This window comes from Girardinichthys multiradiatus, chromosome 7 (assembly GCF_021462225.1).
Source record: "Girardinichthys multiradiatus isolate DD_20200921_A chromosome 7, DD_fGirMul_XY1, whole genome shotgun sequence".
NCBI lineage: Eukaryota > Metazoa > Chordata > Actinopteri > Cyprinodontiformes > Goodeidae > Girardinichthys > Girardinichthys multiradiatus.
In genome coordinates this window covers 7,052,291-7,074,244 of record NC_061800.1, presented here as the reverse complement: position 1 = coordinate 7,074,244, position 21,954 = coordinate 7,052,291, and the positions used below count along the sequence as shown (strand labels likewise).

The 21,954-nt window shown below is 40.7% G+C and overlaps 1 protein-coding gene across 1 annotated transcript in view; it reads left to right on the top strand.

The window, feature by feature from the left end:
- ccdc80 (coiled-coil domain containing 80) overlaps window positions 1-21,954 on the top strand; it is a 47,117-nt gene that overhangs the window by 22,354 nt on the left and 2,809 nt on the right. The window contains exons 7-8 of the mRNA XM_047370776.1: window positions 4,539-4,690; window positions 7,091-7,194. Of these exons, the coding sequence (XP_047226732.1) occupies window positions 4,539-4,690; window positions 7,091-7,194 (256 nt within the window). The remainder of the gene's footprint in view (window positions 1-4,538; window positions 4,691-7,090; window positions 7,195-21,954) is intronic.

The following is a 21,954-nucleotide window of genomic DNA, read 5'->3' as shown; positions in this document are numbered from 1 at the left end:
CAACCTTCAAATAATCATGTACAGTTATGCACTCAATACTTGGTTGGGAATCCTTTGGCAGAAATGACTGCTTCAATGCGGCGTGGCATGGAGGAAATCAGCCTGTGGCACTGCTGAGGTCTTATGGGGGCCCAGGATGCTTCGATAGCGGCCTTTAGCTCATCCAGAGTGTTGGGTCTTGAGTCTCTCAACGTTCTCTTCACAATATCCCACAGATTCTCTATGGGGTTCAGCTCAGGAGAGTTGGCAGGCCAATTGAGCACAGTGATACCATGGCCAGTAAACCATTTACCAGTGGTTTTGCAGAGTGCTGAAAAATGAAATCTTCACCTCCATAAAGCTTTTCAGCAGATGGAAGCATGAAGTGCTCCAAAATCTCCTGATAGATAGCTGCATTGACCCTGCCCTTGATAAAACACAGTGGACCAACACCAGCAGCTGACACGGCACCCCAGACCATCACTGGCTGTGGGTACTTGACACTGGACTTCTGGCATTTTGGCATTTCCTTCTCCCCAGTCTTCCTCCAGACTCTGGCACCTTGATTTCCGAATGACATGCAGAATTTGCTTTCATCCGAAAAAAGTACTTTGAACCACTGAGCAACAGTCCAGTGCTGCTTCTCTGTAGCCCGGTCAGGGGAATGCAGCACCTGTAGCCCATTTCCTGCACACGCCTGTACACGGTGGCTCTGGATGTTTCTACTCCAGACTCAGTCCACTGCTTCCGCAGGTCACCCAAGGTCTGGAATCGGCCCTTCTCCACAATCTTCCTCAGGGTCCGGTAACCTCTTCTCGTTGTGCAGCGTTTTCTGCCACACCTTTTCCTTCCCACAGACTTCCCACTGAGGTGCCTTGATACAGCACTATGGGAACAGCCTATTCGTTCAGAAATTTCTTTCTGTGTCTTACCCTCTTGCTTGAGGGTGTCAATAGTGGCCTTCTGGACAGCAGTCAGGTCGGCAGTCTTACCCATGATTGGGGTTTTGAGTGATGAACCAGGCTGGGAGTTTTAAAGGCCTCAGGAATCTTTTGCAGGTGTTTAGAGTTAACTCGTTGATTCAGATGATTAGGTTCATAGCTCGTTTAGAGACCCTTTTAATGATATGCTAATTTTGTGAGATAGGAATTTTGGGTTTTCATGAGCTGTATGCCAAAATCATCCGTATTAAGACAATAAAAGACCTGAAATATTTCAGTTAGTGTGCAATGAATCTAAAATATATGAATGTTAAATTTTCATCATGACATTATGGAAAGTAATGAACTTTATCACAATATGCTAATTTTTTGAGAAGGACCTGTATGTAGGAGTATCTATAAATACTAAAAAAACATGAAGAAAGAAAGCACATTTTTTTAAACCTGCAATGTTTATATCTCTTGTATGTAGTTCATGATGGCCTTGTTTGTATTGCAATAAAGGCTATAAAATGTACAGTATGCTGTAGCGTAATGATAGGGAAAGGTATTTCTGCCAGGGTGTCACGGTCCCTTTTTTTTCTTTTCTTATATTTAATGATCTTATAACCATTTTAGGCTAAATGTTTAGTGCTCTGTACACAGTTTCTGAGTGCCCCATGTCATCCAATAATTATCAGCTGAATTGAACAGACAACAAGGTTAAATGGTTTACAGTGTCAGACGCTTCAAGCATTTAGCATGTCGAGGTAAAACAGAGCACCTGTAATCTATAGCATGAGGTCATGTAAGTTAATTATCAGACTATGAATGGATCAAAGAACATCCCACAAAGTCTCAGATGTTCACCAGCCTGTTGGTATCTAATAGGATCTACTCAAAGCCAGCCCATCCACAAACAAATAAGAATTACTTGTTACCATAATAAGACACCACAAAAGTTTGACAATGAATTTCTTATAACTGACTGAGAACGTACAGATTAAATGTACTATCATTCAAAAAAAAAAGGACCATTTCACAGCTTTTTTGGCCTCAGGACCTTGTAAGATCTGAACTTGACCTGTGGTTCTTAAACTGGGTCTTGTTCAGATGCCAAACAGAGCACTAACACTTTTTGAAAAGTGTCCACTTGTTTACAAACAAAATTAAGGTGTCACAAGTCATAAACGTTGATTTAAAGAAACTACAATTGGGGTTATTAAGAAACTTTTTAAGGAGACCAAATATTATAGAATTTAAAACAAAGATGATTGAAGGTTAATCCAGTTTATTAAACAGGATAGGATTAGCCCTTTATCACACTGCTGAATCATTAGAACTCAAGGAACAAGGTTCTCTAGATTAACTTGAAGATAGGAAAACCCAACAGGGTAAATGTTCTGAATTCAAATGCCCCAAATGTCACACAAAATGAAGAAAAATACTAGACATTCACTGAATTTAAGTGAAATTTAAGTGGCATTTTTTAAGGAACCTGGACTACAGCATAGAAGCAGGACCTTTTCTATCTACAGCTGTAACTGAAATTATCAGTGGGATCAGTTTACCAAAACCTTTCACCTGGCATAACTTTCACATCCACTTCCACCCTTGGAGTTCATGATTGAACATACTGCTAACATTAAGTAAAACTGCTTTTGTTCATCAGTTCCTTTCTCCTACTGCTGCCCAGACATCATTATTCATGTATGAATAAGAAAATATTTTCTCTATGTTTTTGGCCTGGCACAAAACGTCAGTTTAGTATTATCAGCACAGGTGAGGCTGGGGAAGACCACAGCGGAAAACACTCTACTAAACTAATAAGCACACTGATTGCTGGGACTGGTTGCAATAGGTTACCTCCAAAGAGAAGCAACACTACACATCAAAATGTTTTTACACACAGGACACTGCTGCTGACAATATTGCATCTAATTGTCTGGATCATAAAGAAGTTCGAGGAGAGAGGTTCTGCTGCAATGAAGAAGGTTTTAGGATGTTCAAGAGTAGCAAATGAGGACAGGGAGAACAAGCTCCTTCTAAGAAGTGCACTATAGAACTATGTTGCCACCGATGTAGAGCCTGCTCAATGTTGGGTGTCAACAAACTGTTAAACTACAAACATGAGGAAGACAAGAATGAGTCATCATCAGTTAGGATTTGGTCCAAAGGTTAAGAGATAGAAATTATAATAAAGAAGGGTGAACACTGTAAGTATAGACTCAGAACATAAATACGTACACTCTGTAAATCTAGCTGTTTTGAAAGAGTGACAAAAAGAGGACTGAAAACCACTTTGGCATAAGCCATGTATAGAACACATCAAACATGGAAGAAAGTGGTCTGATCAGATGAGACCAAAGGTGAACTTTTTCTAGGCAACCTGCAAAGAAGGGGTAGTGGAAAACTAACACTGCAGATAGATGCTGTTGGGATACTTTTCTTTAGCATGAACAGGGAAACTAGTCAGAGCTGAGGGAAGATGGAAGGAGCTAAATACAGGACAATCCTGAAAGAAAACCAGCAGGAAACTTTAGAAGACTTGAGACTGGAGTGGAGGTTCACCTTTCAGCAGGACACCCAACAAACAGCTAAAGCTGAAATGGAATGGTTTTGATGAATGCATATTTACGTGTTGAAATGACCCAGTTTAAAATGCAGACCTAAATCTAAATGGAGAACCTGTGGCAATACTCTGATTTTTCAAGGTTTAATTTTTATGATGATAGCTCATTTACAACTTTAATTTCAGGACTTTTCAGAAGGCTTTTTTTTTTGTACCTGGATCAAATATTTTGGTTTGTCATCATTAACAATGAAACTGGGAGATTTCATCATATTTAAAGAATTTCGTTTGAAAAAGCTAGGAAAACCATGAAACCCTTTCCTTCTGCTTAACAAGCATGCACCACTTTGTGCTGGACTATCACATGGAATTGCAATAAAATATATTAAAGTTTGAAGTTGCAATTTGACAAAATCACACAAAGTTCCACATGTGTGAATACTGTTGCACGGTAAATCATTTATTTCTGAGATGTGAACATAAGATTCGATGTAGAATCAGTGTAACCCTCCAAGTCCACATGTTTACCACCCATCTGCCTTTAGCTTGCATTTTCCCGTCTTTCTCTGTGAAGCTCATTTGGCCTCATACTGCCAGCACAGTAGCTCCACTCAAACACTGTTTCATTTCACACAACATGAGATTTGCTCAGCAGCTGTGTGTGTGTGCCAGTGTAAACCAGCTGGCTGTTTTTGGACAGTCTCATCAAAGAGGCCAGTGTTCACATCCTCTGCTGACAGCGGCAGAGACAGGGCTGTCTGTGAGCTACATGGCTGTGGGCATGTGCAAGTTCAGCACAAGCCAAGGAAGGTGTGAGAGGCGCTCACGTTTTGAGACACGTGTTACATATTCATGCTCTCACTGCTTAGTGTTTTCACTGCTTCCCAGACGTTCCTGCTAAGAATATTTCAAAGATGGAAAAGGTTACTCTACACTCAAAAACATTCTCCAAATTTGCGTTACAAACCATTTTTCACATCATACAGTACAATTCTGCTTTCATATTTCATGTGCTGCTTCTATTTTTCTGAATTTGATTGTAGTTCTTGTTATGCTTTTTCAATCAGCAATCCTATGAGGTTCCCATTGCCATGAAAGCTGTGTTTAACTACATCGACACCTTTTCTTCCCGAATTGGGGAGATGGAGCAGCAGAAGAGAGATGGTGTTGTCTGTAAGAAAGAGGACAAACCCAGATCTCTGGAAAATTTCTTGTCCAGGTGGGATTCAACAATGTACAGCGCACTGAAAATCCACTTGACCCTTTACAGATTTCTTCTGGTTTTGAATTGACTCAGGCAAGCTACGGGAATGCAAAAAGACAAGACCAATTCTGGTCTGGTCTATACAGCCTTGGACTGCTGGATCTAACCACACTAGACACTTTTTAAAGTACCCTGTCCTGGTTATCCACCTGTACCTGTTTCACCAGTTTTACTGTACAGACTCAGCACAAATTTTATCTATTGAGAAGAAAAGAAAATGTTAAACAGCCATTTAAAACAGAACAGAACAACACAAAATATAAAGACCATCAAAAAAGAAAAATTTGCAAAACCAAGCAACAAGAAAGAATGCAAATTATTTAACCTATTAAAAAGAGTGAAAAAAAGAGTACTAAACCAAACCTGAAAGCCAGGTTGAACAAATATGTTAAAGAATTTTTTTAGTTCCATCATTTTACATGATGGATGTTCCTGAGTTTCAAGGGCTGAAAAAAAAAAAGCGCCATACAAATTTTTTGTCTGGATCTCTTATTATTCCAGATGTAGTTGGTTCAACATTCTCAAAATGCTGGTAGATGTATGAATGTTTAAAAGATCTGTAGGACATGATGGCACCAGGCTATTAAGATTCTTAAATACCAACAAGACTATAAAACCTATTCAGGAAACCTAAACCAGTGCGGCAGTCATGTGTTCTTGATTTGTTTAGAGGGTGAATGCCTAAAATGTTAGACAACTCACAGGTGAATGAGTAGCAATTCATCCAAGCTGATGCACTGAGTCTTGGAGTAGTAAGCAGGCCTTGAGCTTTGATAGAACCCCTTGATGACAGGACTGACCTGGGTTTATGTTTAAAACTCATGTCAAAATTAATAACAAGGTTTTTCCGTGTTAGATGGCCAAAATGTACTTGTGGACTGATTGTCATTGCCACCCAAGACCGATAATTTCCTAAATACAAAACTCTACATCATTCTTATGTAAATACTGAAATTGATCTCAGTTCAAGGATAAGCATCTTTTAGACAGTTCTATAATGTCTAAACTTAAACAAAACTATTAGCTTCAATGGACAAAAAATCTGTTTGTCATCAGCAAAGCAAGGGAACAAAATCTTTTCTTGATATTGATGCCAGTGTGTGAAAATGCAAAGAAAGGCATGATGTCTAAAACAGAACCCTGGGGTACGCGACAGCTAAGAGGCACACTACAAAATTATATAGACCTAGATGGGTCTGTTTTCAGGCCCCTGTTTGACACAGAGGCCTGAAAACATTCAGGTTCTGTGTTTGTGATACTGTCACAAATCCAGACAAGATAAAACAAAAAAAAAATCGTCCTGGCCCACTGTGTCAAAAAGAGCAATGAGGTGGAAGGGAAGTAATATAGAAGAGTTGATCTTATTTTTATGAAAGAAATTACATGCATGCATTCTAATATAAATTATTTATCTATACTGTCGGTCAAAGGTTTTAGATGCATTTTTATATTTTAGATTCTTCCAAATAGCCACCCTTTGCTTTGATTACTGCTTTGCTCTCTTGGCATTCTCTCCATGAGCTTCATTAGGAAATGGTTTTCCAAAGAGTCTTTAAAGATCTTCCCAGAGGTTCATTGAGAGACAGCCAAAGGTTAATATTTCAGTCATCATAGCAAAGGGCTGCTACTTCAAGGAATCTAAAACATAAAACACATTTAAAGTTCTTTTACAATTTTTTGTTTGCTACATAATTCCATATTTATTTTGATGCCTTCAGTGAGAATCTACGTACAATGTAAATAGTCATAAACATAAAGAAAACCTTTAAATGACAAAGTGTTTCTAACACTTTTGACTGGTAGTGTGTGTTTTTAGCCAAACTTATGTACAAAAAAAACTTCAAACAATAATAAATAATTACCAGTTTTAATCAATTGGTTTATGTAAAATTCTGCATCATCCTAAAGCACAGATACTTGGAAAGTTTCGCTAGGAAACTGAATATGGTGGTCCTATCGTGTTAGACGTGTTTCTTCAGTTAGTAATCAGCTGAACCGGAATTTATACTGACTTTGAGCAGCATTTGGCAGATTGCAGCTGCCTGTTTGTGTGTCCATTAAAAGTAGTGCAAACCCTTGCAATTTGTCAAGGCAAAATCCTTGCTGTCACATATTTTCACGAAATGTCTGAAGCAGACAGGCCCTCTTTTGTTTCCATGGAAACCATGGAGAATTTTCTTTCCTCACTGCTGCGATCTGGCAGGTTTTTGACCATAATTTGGGGTTGTCACCCTATGGAAGTAATTGTATGGGAATATGCAGAGTACATGCATAAACTGCTTGTCTTGGCACAGAGCTTTCACTGCTGCACCAAAGTGCCACTTTGATTCAGGCTGAAATTTACTTTGATTGCAGGTTCAGATGGAGACGTCGTCTGTTCATCATCTCCGCCCCCAGCGATGAGGAGTGGTCCTATCAGCAGCAGCTATACGCCCTGAGCAGCCAGGCATGCAATCTGGGTGAGCCATCTGAAACAAACCTGAAACGTCAGCAAAATGTATACTGTGGCTGATCAATTAGTTCAGTTCTCTGAGGTCAGTTCTGGAGTTTAGTGCTGAAACAGTCCAAGGAGGAAAACAAAAACAGACATGTTGCTCTATATATGTTTCCTACACAACAGTATCAGAATTCATAAAACTGTGGACGATGCTACCACTTTTCAGTGTCAGGAGGTGCATTTCTTTCCATGTTTATTAATTTCTCTTAGAGCTTACCAAATTCATCGGAACTTCAGTAGAGATAAAACAAGGACATATCCACCCATTGTTTTCCACTTATCTGAGACTAGGTTGCAGAAATAACAGGTTCAGGAGGGAAACCCAGACATCTGTCTCCCATTCCAACACTCTCCAGTGAGTTCTGAAGTCATCCCAAGGTATTCCAAGGTCAAAGATGATATATAGTCCTTCTTGTTCACATTCCCAATCCATATCTCCTGACCACAGGTGAGGGTTGGCATGTAGATAGGCAGGTAACTCAAACGTTTTGCCTTTTGGCCCGGTGCTCTCTCAGTATGTAGGCCGGAGTAGTGCATACATTACTGCAGATGAGTTTTTAATCTATCTATCAATTTTAGGCTCCATCCTGCCAGTTGGCAAGATACTCTGACTCCTCTGTTTGATGCAGAAACTGACCTGTGACCTGGAGGGAGCAGTCAACGTTTTTCCCGTTGACTCTTATCCCATAGCAATCCAGTGCACACTGAGGTCATGGCTACAAGATGCCAAAAGGACCATTTTATCCACAACAAGCTGAGACCCAAAACTATACACTCTCCTCTTCATCACTATGTCATAAGATACTCTCTATGAACACCACAAACAGAATGGGAGACAAGTGGAAGCTCTGGTAGAGTCCAACCTGGACCAGGAACAAGTTTGACTTTGTACCACAATAAGGCAGCTCTGGTTATACAAGAACTGGATAGCCCTTAAAAGTCCTTATCTTGTTCAGATCTTTAAAACAGGTGGAGGATCCATTTATCATGGGAGGCCTGAAATAAGCTAGAGGTGTTGACCTTTCTGATGGGCCCTTAATATTTTAAACTACTTTGAATGCACTTGTGTTACACACAAGGGTGAAAGTGAGCCTGTACGGTCCTGTATTGAATACGACTAAAAGATTCTGCGCCGGTACACAGTACCGGGAAGAAGGAAGAACGGCTGTCTGCTATGAAGCCGTCATCCAGAACCAGTTACGGCTGCAAAAATTCGAGCACACAAAGAAGATCAGATCTGCTACCAATAGACAGTCTAAAACACGACTTAATCTGTTCATAAATATAGTTTATTTTCTCCTCATTCCAAATAGTTTCTGAACTGTTCTGCTATGATGGAGCATCAATGCTCCTGTTTTGCTTCTCTCCCCTCGCAGCTCGAGGCTTTTGTGAACGGCCAGCCTTTAAAACGAGCACCGCTACGTTTAATGTCTGTCTGCTCGCTGCTAAATACTCCAGTTAAAAGCAAAGGGAGAGTAACTAGTTGTGTTTCATGTTATTTTGCTGAATTACAACAACACAGTACAGCTCGAAAACACCGCTTATGAGAAGAGATTTCACATACACTACACGAGAGCGCATGCGCGCTTACCTCCAAAACAGAACGGTTGCCAAGGAGATCGGTATGTTCGATTTAATGGACGGGGAGATTTTACACAGGTGGTGCACAGACATAAAAAACCTGCGCTTGCATTAGGACAGGACAAACAATGAATCACTTACCATCTACAGACTTTTAAATAAAAACCGCGAAAACAACCGAACTGTCAAATTTTTATGTTAAATGAAATGAAAACTTGACCACAATGCAGAGAACAATAACTTCTTTGTTCAAAAGAAAAGATGGAAACTGAAGATGGAAAGTTACCCCAGAAAATCAGAAAAAACAACTGATGAAGATTTTGAGCATGCTGAGGTTCAGGGTGAAAAGGCACCATGTCAGGAAGAAGACGTAGAAACTGCGGGATCTTCAGAACAAAAAACAGGTCATGGTGCTAGGCCTACTGATTATCCCTCTGTCTGGACAAAGGATCAATATGATCAGTTTAAAAGCAAAAATGAATGGTTATACATCCAACATGGAAAACTGAGATGCACTCCATGCCATGATGTTAAGAGTCTAGGTCTCATGGCATCCCATGGTGTCAGTATTGCCAGCCAGTGGGCGGAGGGAAAGATATCACAATTTGGTAATAATTCAAGAGCTATCCAGCTTTTATCACTACGCAAAAACGTTCACGAGCAGAGAAACCCCCAAGCACACAAAGAAGCAATTAAGATTCTTCAAACAGCAAAGAAAGACATTCTTCTAAACATGAACGCGACCAGTCAGGAGTCTGCATTTGAGTCTACTGCCAGGGTATTCAGAACAGCATATTATATGGCCAAAAAAAACAAGCCATTCACTGACTTTGGGAGTCTGATTGAGCTACAGAAAGCTAATTCTACTGATTTAGGTCGTGTTTTGCACAGCAAAACTGTCTGTGTTGATATTATTGATCATGTGTCTTCACAGATGAAGAGTAAACTCCTGAGGGAGATTATAGAAAATAGGTGTAAAATCACAGTGCTAGCTGATGAGTCTGTTTTGAAAGCCAACATTGATGAAGAGATGGAGCCCATTGCTTTTCCACTGGATCTTGTGGGGCTAGAGTCTGTCTGCTGTTCATATCAAAGAACAGCTTATGAACTGCTTGTTCCAGAGTAGGTTCACCATTGAATTGCTGCAGGATGTTTTTATAGGATTTTGCAGTGATGGGGCAAGTGTGATGTTGGGAGTAAAGTCAGGTGTTGGGAAGCTGCTCCAGAATGACTTTCCACACATTGTACTGTGGCACTGCTTTAATCACAGACTGGAGCTGGCTGTGGACCAGGCACTGGAGGCAACAGGGGGAACAAAAGACTTCCAGGCATTCCTTGACAGCCTATATTCACTGTATAGCCAGTCACCAAAAAATATGCGGGAACTAAGTGAATGTGCTCCCGATTTGCACATGACACTCAGAAGAATTGGAAGAGTGTTCACTGTCCGCTGGGTTGCTTCTTCATACAGGACAGTCAGTGCAGTTTGGCATTCTTATCCAGCACTGGCACAGCATTTCCATGAGGCATCAGAGGATGAGACAAGAGACAGCAGAGAGAGGGCTAAATTCCAAGGTCTGCTGTCTAAGCTGTGCTCTGTAAATTTCCTAAAAAGTATTGCGCTGATGACAGATGTCCTGACTGAACTAAAGAACTTGTCAGAGTTTCTTCAGAACAGGAAGACCACACTCCCAAAGGCCCATGAGATCATGACAATGTATGTCAAACGCATTGAAAGTCTCAGTTCATACCCTGGACAACATGTACAGGTCCTTCTCAAAATATTAGCATATTGTGATAAAGTTTATTATTTTCCATAACGTCATGATGAAAATTTAACATTAATATATTTTAGATTCATTGCACACTAACTGAAATATTTCAGGTCTTTTATTGTTTTAATACGGATGATTTTGGCATACAGCTCATGAAAACCCAAAATTCCTATCTCACAAAATTAGCATATCATTAAAAGGGTCTCTAAACGAGTTATGAACCTAATCATCTGAATCAACAAGTTAACTCTAAACACCTGCAAAAGATTCCTGAGGCCTTTAAAACTCCCAGCCTGGTTCATCACTCAAAACCCCAATCATGGGTAAGACTGCCGACCTGACTGCTGTCCAGAAGGCCACTATTGACACCCTCAAGCAAGAGGGTAAGACACAGAAAGAAATTTCTGAACGAATAGGCTGTTCCCAGAGTGCTGTATCAAGGCACCTCAGTGGGAAGTCTGTGGGAAGGAAAAAGTGTGGCAGAAAACGCTGCACAACGAGAAGAGGTGACCGGACCCTGAGGAAGATTGTGGAGAAGGGCCGATTCCAGACCGTGGGGGACCTGCGGAAGCAGTGGACTGAGTCCGGAGTAGAAACATCCAGAGCCACCGTGCACAGGCATGTGTAGGAAATGGGCTACAGGTGCCGCATTCCCCAGGTCAAGCCACTTTTGAACCAGAAACAGCGGCAGAAGCGCCTGACCTGGGCTACAGAGAAGCAGCACTGGACTGTTGCTCAGTGGTCCAAAGTACTTTTTTCGGATGAAAGCAAATTCTGCATGTCATTCGGAAATCAAGGTGCCAGAGTCTGGAGGAAGACTGGGGAGAAGGAAATGCCAGAAGTCCAGTGTCAAGTACCCACAGTCAGTGATGGTCTGGGGTGCCGTGTCAGCTGCTGGTGTTGGTCCACTGTGTTTTATCAAGGGCAGGGTCAATGCAGCTAGCTATCAGGAGATTTTGGAGCACTTCATGCTTCCATCTGCTGAAAAGCTTTATGGAGATGAAGATTTCATTTTTCAGCACGACCTGGCACCAGCTCACAGTGCCAAAACCACTGGTAAATGGTTTACTGACCATGGTATCACTGTGCTCAATTGGCCTGCCAACTCTCCTGACCTGAACCCCATAGAGAATCTGTGGGATATTGTGAAGAGAACGTTGAGAGACTCAAGACCCAACACTCTGGATGAGCTAAAGGCCGCTATCGAAGCATCCTGGGCCTCCATAAGACCTCTGCAGTGCCACAGGCTGATTGCCTCCATGCCACGCCACATTGAAGCAGTCATTTCTGCAAAAGGATTCCCGACCAAGTATTGAGTGCATAACTGTACATGATTATTTGAAGGTTGATGTTTTTTGTATAAAAAACATTTTCTTTTATTGGTCAGATGAAATATGCTAATTTTGTGAGATACGAATTTTGGGTTTTTATGAGCTGTATGCCAAAATCATCTGTATTAAGACAATAAAAGACCTGAAATATTTCAGTTAGTGTGCAATGAATCTAAAATATATGAATGTTAAATTTTCATCATGACATTATGGAAAATAATGAACTTTATCACAATATGCTAATATTTTGAGAAGGACCTGTAGATGAAGCTAGACAGGCAGAGGAAGAGATTAAATTTAAGGGAGTACACTTAAGACTTGGCAGGTCTCCCATCTTTGACGCTGCACAGTTTGTTCAAGGAGTGGCAGAGAGTTTGAAAGACAGACTCTTTACAACTGCAGCTAACAAAGCACAGGTAAGTGTCACGGCCAACAGAAAAGAGACTTACAGCAGACTTTTAAATCAAATGACAGTCCCTAACCCTGACAAATGGGACCATGACAATCCCCGACATGGAGAAGATGAGGGAAGGGCTTTGTGTCATGTCCTACACCTGAATGAAATGAGGCCCATCTTAGATTCATTGAGTACAAGGCAAATGGGGGGAGAAGCATGCCTAACAAGATGAAGACGTTGCTTGTGGCAGTGGATACATTGTCAGCAAGTAATGCAGATTGTGAGCATGGGTTCAGTACCACAAACAATATCATCACTAAGTACAGGAGCAAACCTCCTCTTTGTCAGCTCAGTTGGACCACCAAGCATGCAATGGCACCCAATGCCTCATGTGAAGACCTGGCTGGGTAAAGGAAGAAGAGCAGCTCATGCAACAAGTGGCATGCCAACATTCCAAAGAGGACAACTAATTTAGGCCTCTGTGGAAAATCTTTTAGCTGTTATGTTTTGATAGGATAGATCCACTTGAGGTTTAGCTCATCACGGAATGTCAGAATATTGTTCAGGTTTGGTTTGGATGTTTTTTATTATTGTTGTAGTTTGAAAATTTTACATAACTCTGTTAAAACAAACACGTTTGAATTTTTAAGCAAATGCTGTAATGATCCGTTATGGATTAATATTAGGTGTTCATTGTTGTTGCACTGCTACTGTTCTCTGACGATAGGTATTTTTGGTTTACATGGAAAGTTGGGGCGCTTTCTGGAAGGAGGGGGTTGTTGATGATGAGCTAAAAGTGTTGGCTTTACCATGTTGTATGAGCTGCCCTGTATTGTTCGACCTTAATAAATCAGTGTTCAGAGCAAAAGGTCTGTCTGGTGCTTGCGTGTTCTAGCAGAACATTACAATGCATCAGAAAATGGTTTATCATTGTTTCATACATGCTAGTTCTTTAACAATAATAATAAAAAAAATATATATATATATATATATATATACAGTACAGACCAAAGGTTTGGACACACCTTCTCATTCAAAGAGTTTTCTTTATTTACATGACTATGAATATTGTAGCTTCACACTGAAGGCATCAAAACTATGAATGTGGAATTATATACTGAACAAAAAAGTGTTCACCTTTCTAGGTTCTTCAAAGTAGCCACCTTTTGCTTTGATTACTGCTCCGCACACTCTTGGCATTCTGTTGATGAGCTTCAAGAGGTAGTCACCTGAAATGGTTTTCACTTCACAGGTGTGCCCTGTCAGGTTTAATAAGTGGGATTTAATAAGTGGGATTTCAAGCCTTATAACAGGTGTAAGCAATGAGCATGCCTGCTGAATGATTATATTTAACTGATGGGCATAATAGTGCACAAAGGCCTCCCTCAGCCTAGCCTGCAAACTGAATGATGCACTGCTCATCACAGCAGCTCCATCTTAAGTCTATGCGAAAAGTTTATTTTCCAGTTTAAATGGCTGCAGATTTTCTTTCAGGAGCTTTTCAATTCCCTATCCAGACCTGTCCTCTAGCAGGAAAAAGCCCAGGAATCTCTCTACTGCAGTGCATCATTCAATGATGTACCTGAACATAATCACACACTGGCTCACACAAGCCACATCTATGGTTTTGTCAGATTGCAGAGCAACAAATGGTGCTTCTTATATGCATTCATTCATCTTCTATACCACTTATTCCATAGAGGGTCACAGGAGAGCTGGTGCCTACCGCCAGCATTTTACAGGCGAGATGCAGGGTACACCCTGGACAGGTTGCCAATCCATCGCAGGGCAACACAGAGACATACAGGACACTCATTCACACCTAAGGGCAATTTTGAGAGACCAATTAACCTAACAGTCATGTTTTTGGACTGTTGGAGGAAGCCAGAGTACCTGGACAAAACCCACGCATGTACGGGGAGAACATACACACTCCATGCAGAAAGACCCCCGGCTGGAAGACACCCAGGACCTTCTTGTTGCAAGGCAACAGTGCTATCAACTGCGCCACCGTGCAGCCCATGCTTCTTGTATTTTATCCCCAATTTCATCTGGTTTTATTGGTATATTTGGTCACCTGTGTATTTGACAACTGAAAAAAGAAGAGAACTGAAAGGGAACTGGTTAACCAGATCCAGAACAACACCCCGATTCAGTGACAAGGAAGATTAATCAGATCCACAAAGTGGTAGCTCAAGTGCCCGTTAAATTTAACACAATCCAAATTCCGTGATAATGTATGTTGTTTTTCCACCAGCTCGTTGTGCGTCTGTACAGCGATGCGGTGTCCCTCATCCAGCTGACAGACAGTGTTCACCCTGCCCAACATTGACAATTTCACTTTGTTCGCCAATCTGACTTGTGCTGCTTTCGTGTTTTTGGTATCTCCCTGTTACTTTATAAACAGCTAACAGCTCCAAGCTTTCGGGAGTGGTAGGTCATTATAAAAAGTCTCTGTGAGCAAAAAAAAAAAAAAAAACACAAGAATGTGGGATACTGTTTGAGTTGGTTTCTCCTCAAAATGGGGAAATGCTGTCGGATGACTTTGTGCAAGATTGGGGCAGAAAGACCAAGATCATTAATCTTATTCTCAAGGATATGTAAATTAAAATAATAGATACGTGGAGTAGATGAGGATTCACATTTTGACAGTATAGAATGAAAAAAGAAACCTGATGTTAGAATGGACACTGTGTTGGAGATTATGTTGATGGCAAGGAGGACTTCCAGCCCTAATGACTGTCCTCCACAAAAAAAAGTCAAAACACCAGTGGAAACAGGAAAAAAGCTGGTCAGCACTTAAATAAATAAAATGGGTCTCAGTGTTTTAAAATCAGTAAAACGTATACCATTGATTATTGAGAAGACAATAAATATTTTCTACATGCCATTCTAATACAGGTCCTTCTCAAAATATTAGCATATTGTGATAAAGTTCATTATTTTCCATAATGTCATGATGAAAATTTAACATTCATATATTTTAGATTCATTGCACACTAACTGAAATATTTCAGGTCTGTTATTGTCTTAATACGGATGATTGTGGCATACAGCTCATGAAAACCCAAAATTCCTATCTCACAAAATTAGCATATTTCATCCGACCAATAAAAGAAAAGTGTTTTTAATACAAAAAACGTCAACCTTCAAATAATCATGTACAGTTATGCACTCAATACTTGGTCGGGAATCCTTTGGCAGAAATAACTGCTTCAATGCGGCGTGGCATGGAGGCTATCAGCCTGTGGCACTGCTGAGGTCTTATGGAGGCCCAGGATGCTTCGATAGCGGCCTTTAGCTCATCCAGAGTTTTGGGTCTTGAGTCTCTCAACGTTCTCTTCACAATATCCCACAGATTCTCTATGGGGTTCAGGTCAGGAGAGTTGGCAGGCCAATTGAGCACAGTGATACCATGGTCAGTAAACCATTTACCAGTGGTTTTGGCACTGTGAGCTGGTGCCAGGTCATGCTGAAAAATGAAATCTTCATCTCCATAAAGCTTTTCAGCAGATGGAAGCATGAAGTGCTCCAAAATCTCCTGATAGCTAGCTGCATTGACCCTGCCCTTGATAAAACACAGTGGACCAACACCAGCAGCTGACACGGCACCCCAGACCATCACTGACTGTGGATACTTGACACTGGACTTCTGGCATTTTGGCATTTCCTTCTCCCCAGTCTTCCTCCAGACTCTGGCACCTTGATTTCCGAATGACATGCAGAATTTGCTTTCATCCGAAAAAAGTACTTTGGACCACTGAGCAACAGTCCAGTGCTGCTTCTCTGTAGCCCAGGTCTGGGGAATGCGGCACCTGTAGCCCATTTCCTGCACACGCCTGTGCACGGTGGCTCTGGATGTTTCTATTCCAGACTCAGTCCACTGCTTCCGCAGGTCCCCCAAGGTCTGGAATCGGCCCTTCTCCACAATCTTCCTCAGGGTCCGGTCACCTCTTCTCGTTGTGCAGCGTTTTCTGCCACACTTTTTCCTTCCCACAGACTTCCCACTGAGGTGCCTTGATACAGCACTCTGGGAACAGCCTATTCGTTCAGAAATGTCTTTCTGTGTCTTACCCTCTTGCTTGAGGGTGTCAATAGTGGCCTTCTGGACAGCAGTCAGGTCGGCAGTCTTACCCATGATTGGAGTTTTGAGTGATGACCCAGGCTGGGAGTTTTAAAGGCCTCAGGAATCTTTTGCAGGTGTTTAGAGTTAACTCGTTGATTCAGATGATTAGGTTCATAGCTCGTTTAGAGACCCTTTTAATGAGACTCAAGACCCAACACTCTGGATGAGCTAAAGGCCGCTATCGAAGCATCCTGGGCCTCCATAAGACCTCAGCAGTGCCACAGGTTGATTACCTCCATGCCACGCCGCATTGAAGCAGTCATTTCTGCCAAAGGATTCCCGACCAAGTATTGAGTGCATAACTGTACATGATTATTTGAAGGTTGACGTTTTTTGTATTAAAAACACTTTTCTTTTATTGGTCGGATGAAATATGCTAATTTTGTGAGATAGGAATTTTGGGTTTTCATGAGCTGTATGCCACAATCATCCGTATTAAGACAATAACAGACCTGAAATATTTCAGTTAGTGTGCAATGAATCTAAAATATATGAATGTTAAATTTTCATCATTACATTATGGAAAATAATTAACTTTATCACAATATGCCAATATTTTGAGAAGGACCTGTACAATTTAAATTAAAACTGATTTCTTAACTCCTTACTACTCCTTTACTTGCTCTTTTTACTATGCAGCTGCATGATGCTCCACCAAATGTCGTTATCTATAACTCTTGTTATTAGGACAATGACAGTAAAGTAAGTAAGTTCTTACACACTGTTATATTTTGAACGATATCTGCCTCGTGTCCTTCCTACTTTTTGATTGAATGAAAATCACTTTAAATATAGATCTGCTAGACTTAGGAATAAATTTGGGCGTCGCTTTATTGAGTGTTTTATTTCATATGAACCATTCATGTGGTCTATCTAGCAGCAAAACTGTGTTTTAAGGCAGACAACTCAGAGCAAATAGTATATATGTAGGACATCTGGAAATGAGCACGTCCGATATGTTTAAATGTGCACGTCCGATACCATGTCAGAACAATAAGTGGTTAATTTTCTATTGTAACTGAACGCAACCTGAACCATGAGGTACGATACTCATCTTTCACCTTTTCACAAAAGAAAAACATCACATCGTCTAGTTGGTTGGATCTGCTCTTCCTGCCAAAAGCACGCTCCAAACACAGAGAATACAAATTCTGTTGGCAGCCAGTACATTTGCTGAAACCAGGTAACAGAAAAAACTTTCATTTTGTCGCTTTTCCTTTGGCTGGATTTGAATGTCCTTTAGTCTATCTGTCTCCAACCTCTTCACTTCCGTTTTTTTCCTCCAAAGAAATTGAGAAAAACGGCAGGGAATGAAATTCAATTCAAAATTCAATTTAATTCAAAAATACTTTATTAATCCCAAAAGGAAATTAAAAGTGCTGTTGTAGGTTCACCCTCTTTAGCTAAAGCCTGTAGCCTTGGGCTGACCCGGGGCTGAACAAAATCAGCCCCAATGGTAAGACATCTGTCAATCACTCAGCACCACTAAAGACATCAATCTACCATTTACAATGCGAACACCAAGGACAGTTTAGCCCTGCTATCCTACTTGTTCTAGCCGTTCCACATATGTAAAAAAAAAAAACAATGACACAACATTATGGGTGACATACCAGAGTTCAAAAGAGGACAAATTGTTGGTGCACGTCTTGCTGGTGCATCTGTGACCAAGACAGCAAGTCTTTGTGATGTATCAAGAGCCACGGTATCCAGGGTAATGTCAGCATACCACCAAGAAGGACAAACCACATCCAACAGGATTAACTGTGGACGCAAGAGGAAGCTGTCTGAAAGGGATGTTCAGGTGCTAATTCGGATTGTATCCAAAAAACATAAAACCACGGCTGCCCAAATCACGGCAGAATTAAATGTGCACCTCAACTCTCCTGTTTCCACCAGAACTGTCCGTCGGGAGCTCCACAGGGTCAATATACACGGCCGGGAGCGCAAATCTTGGACTGTGGACAATGTGAAACATGTATTGTTCTCTGATGAGTCCACCTTTACTGTTTTCCCCACATCCGGGAGAGTTACGGTGTGGAGAAGCCCCAAAGAAGCATACCACCCAGACATGCCCGGAGTGAAGCATGGGGGTGGATCAGTGATGGTTTGAGCTGCCATATCATGGCATTCCCTTGGCCCAATACTTGTGATAGATGGGCGCATCACTGCCAAGGACTACCGAACCATTCTTGAGGACCATGTGCATCCAATGGTTCAAACATTGTATCCTGAAGGCGGTGCCGTGTATCAGGATGACAATGCACCAATACACACAGCAAGACTGGTGAAAGATTGGTTTGATGAACATGAAAGTGAAGTTGAACATCTCCCATGGCCTGCACAGTCACCAGATCTAAATATTATTGAGCCACTTTGGGGTGTTTTGGAGGAGCGAGTCAGGAAACGTTTTCCTCCACCAGTATCACGTAGTGACCTGGCCACTATCCTGCAAGAAGAATGGCTTAAAATCCCTCTGACCACTGTACAGGACTTGTATATGTTATTCCCAAGACGAATTGACGCTGTATTAGCCGCAAAAGGAGGCGCTACACCATAATAATAAATTATTGTGGTCTAAAACCAGGTCTTTCAGTTTCATTGTCCAACCCCTGTGCGTGTGTGTGTATATATATATATATAGAGCTGTTGTCTTTGTTTCTCTAATACTAACCGGGTCTTTTTTCCGCTGGCAGAGGAAACACCCATTGTTCAGCTTTTCCACAGTTTCTTGACAGTTATAACTGTCTAGATCAAAAATAGGCATTTATATCAAAACATTGTAAATCTTAACAATCTGATGTGTCTGACAGATTTATGGCTGATAAATGTAAACTGGACATTCCCTTGGATAGCCCCACATATCAGTAAAACCAAATATTCTGGGTTTTCTACCCGGGTTGCCTCATCCATCAAAGTTGATTAATGGATTTCAAGCATAGTGACATTTATCCACAGCTCTTTTTTATTTCTATGGTTCATAAACGCAGTCAGAACGTGCACATTTTTAGCACTTTGATGACTTTTATCAATGCACCCTTGAATTTGTTTTTAAAGATTTTTTAAGAAGTCCAAATAGAACTCCCTTACAGCCAGATGGAAGATGTTTTTGTATAACCATGTTTTTTCTCTCAGTAGAGTATGAGTAGATAAAAGCATATTACTATAAATCAGGGGTTAGAAGGGGGATATGAAACAACCTTTGGCTCATTTTTGTATTTGAAAAAAGTTGCATATGAATAAACTAAAACTGCATAGGTATGAAAAAAAGTGAAGGGAAGAAATAACCAGCACCTGTTTGTAGGAGGTGACTGTGGGTTTAATAAAAACTCATTCACAAATGGTCTCAAGATTATTATTAAACTTTAATTTTTAATAAATTTGAAAATTGACAATATGTACAAAACAAAAAGCAAATAAACCTGTAGTCTAAAACCCAAAGGTTCTGAAGACAGACAAAGGAAGGGGTTGGTGGGATCATTTGATCTCTGCAAAAATCTGAAGTGGGAACCGACCCATTCATCCATTGTCGATAGAGTTGTGTTCCTATCAAATTCAAAATCCTAAGCAAAAAAGTGGGCAGTGTTAACTGAGCCATGGACCACATGGGCGAAGAGAGTGATTTTAATGCCAGATTATTATCTGAATGTGAAATATAACAAACATAGCGTTTACTCACTATGTTATGAGTTGTTTTAGTTGGAAGAAGTTTGCTACTGAATGATTCTAAGCCACCACTACATTTACATTCAGGTTTGTGGTTATTTAAACTAAAGACCTGGTCAGTCTGTGATAATGACGTGTTTTTGAAATTCATACAGAAAAATGGAATGTCTTAATAATATTGAGCCAATGTAAAGTGATGCAGTATAAATAAACTATAATTATAACCAATATAATATGTTTGGATTTTCATACAGCATTCCTTTGGCAACAGAGCATTACTCAGTCCTCACTCAGAACCTTTTTATCTATTACTGGGATGTCAGGGTCAAGGTAACAGTTATAGTCTGGCATGCACAAAATCTGTTTTGGATATAGGGCAGTGCATGGACACAACAGAACAAGCAACATCAATTACAAATCTGAAAACACACCTCCATTTATCTTGGTTTCTGTTCATTTCAGAGCTCCGGCTACTGCAACAGCAGAGTCCAGACTCCAGTAAAAAACAGTGAAGTCAGAACAAAAAAGCATTAATTTCAGAATGTTTATGGTTTTAAAGCCACAGACTGCCACCTCAACTGTGTGGATATGTGTTGGTAGAATCAATCCTCCCACCATAAAGCTCCGCCTTCAGTTCAGGGTTAATCTAAAAAGTAATTCGTGAGCAAGTCTTTGTCTTATTTGTCCCTGATTCCTGCAATGGGAACACAGGGGAGAAAAAAAAACTACCCTAGGAAACTACCCAGGTGCCTGGAAATGTTGCTGCAGTGAAAAAAGCACCTAAGGCCACCAAGACTGGAGAAAACTGTTTGATTTTGCATCAAGTGGTCATTTGTGCTTACAGCATTGAAGATAGTGCATTCCTGTGCTTTTCCAGGTCTCCCTGTTTTCTTTGGTAATTATTCCAGCCAGCTGATCAGGCCAACTGATCCACCTAGCAACTTCAACCGGTGTAACTTAAGAGCAGTTACATGAACTTCGTTTGGCCAAGAAAACTGAGACAAACTTCACATTCTCTTTAAAAAGCACTGATATTTAATATCCCCTCAATATAGTGTTGTAATGAACGTTTTCAGTTTTTGTTGTTTTAAAAAGCTAAAATCAGCTAAGATGGGGAGTTTGTCTAACTAGCTGTTTAGCTATTAATTATAAGATCTTTACAAAACCACACTTCAGAAAATCTATCCCTTAAGCCTCCAAGAACAAAGCCATATTTGTACAAAATTAAGACAAGAAGAAAGTAACCTACAGCAGATACTGACTGCTCATAATCTCTCAAAAGAACCTTACTTTAAAAAAAAAACTTAACTATTCCTTTAAAAGTTCACCTAGAAGTTCTGAGCAGTTTTTTTTTTTTTTTTGGCACTGATCTAAATATTTGATTACTATCAAAAAAAAAGTAACAATTGATATATTCCCTTTTTAGTGAGATGTGGAATACTGCTGGAATACTACTGAATAAGATCAAGTATGAAAGAAGAAAAACTGCACATCATGCCTTATCAGCAAGTCCACTCTCAGTTACATTGGAACTTTTTCCTCCTTGTGTGTTGATCTTGGCAGAACTGGAAGCCGGAGCTGTTCACTTTCCCAGCCCCAGACAAAGGCCTGTCCCTCCGACTGGGCTGGAGGCCTGAGAGGTTTGATCCTGCTATTTAGCACTTGGTGTTCACCAAGGGAAGCCAGTATCCTCCCTGTGCTCTCCCACTTCAGAGGAAACCCTTTTTTAGCAGGATTTTCCAGACCACCTCCGTGTTCTCTTCCCTTTACATAAAAAACAGCCTTTAGGGCAGTGCCAGGAACAAACACCCAGAGCAATCAGCTCACATCCGCAGAAAGGCTGATG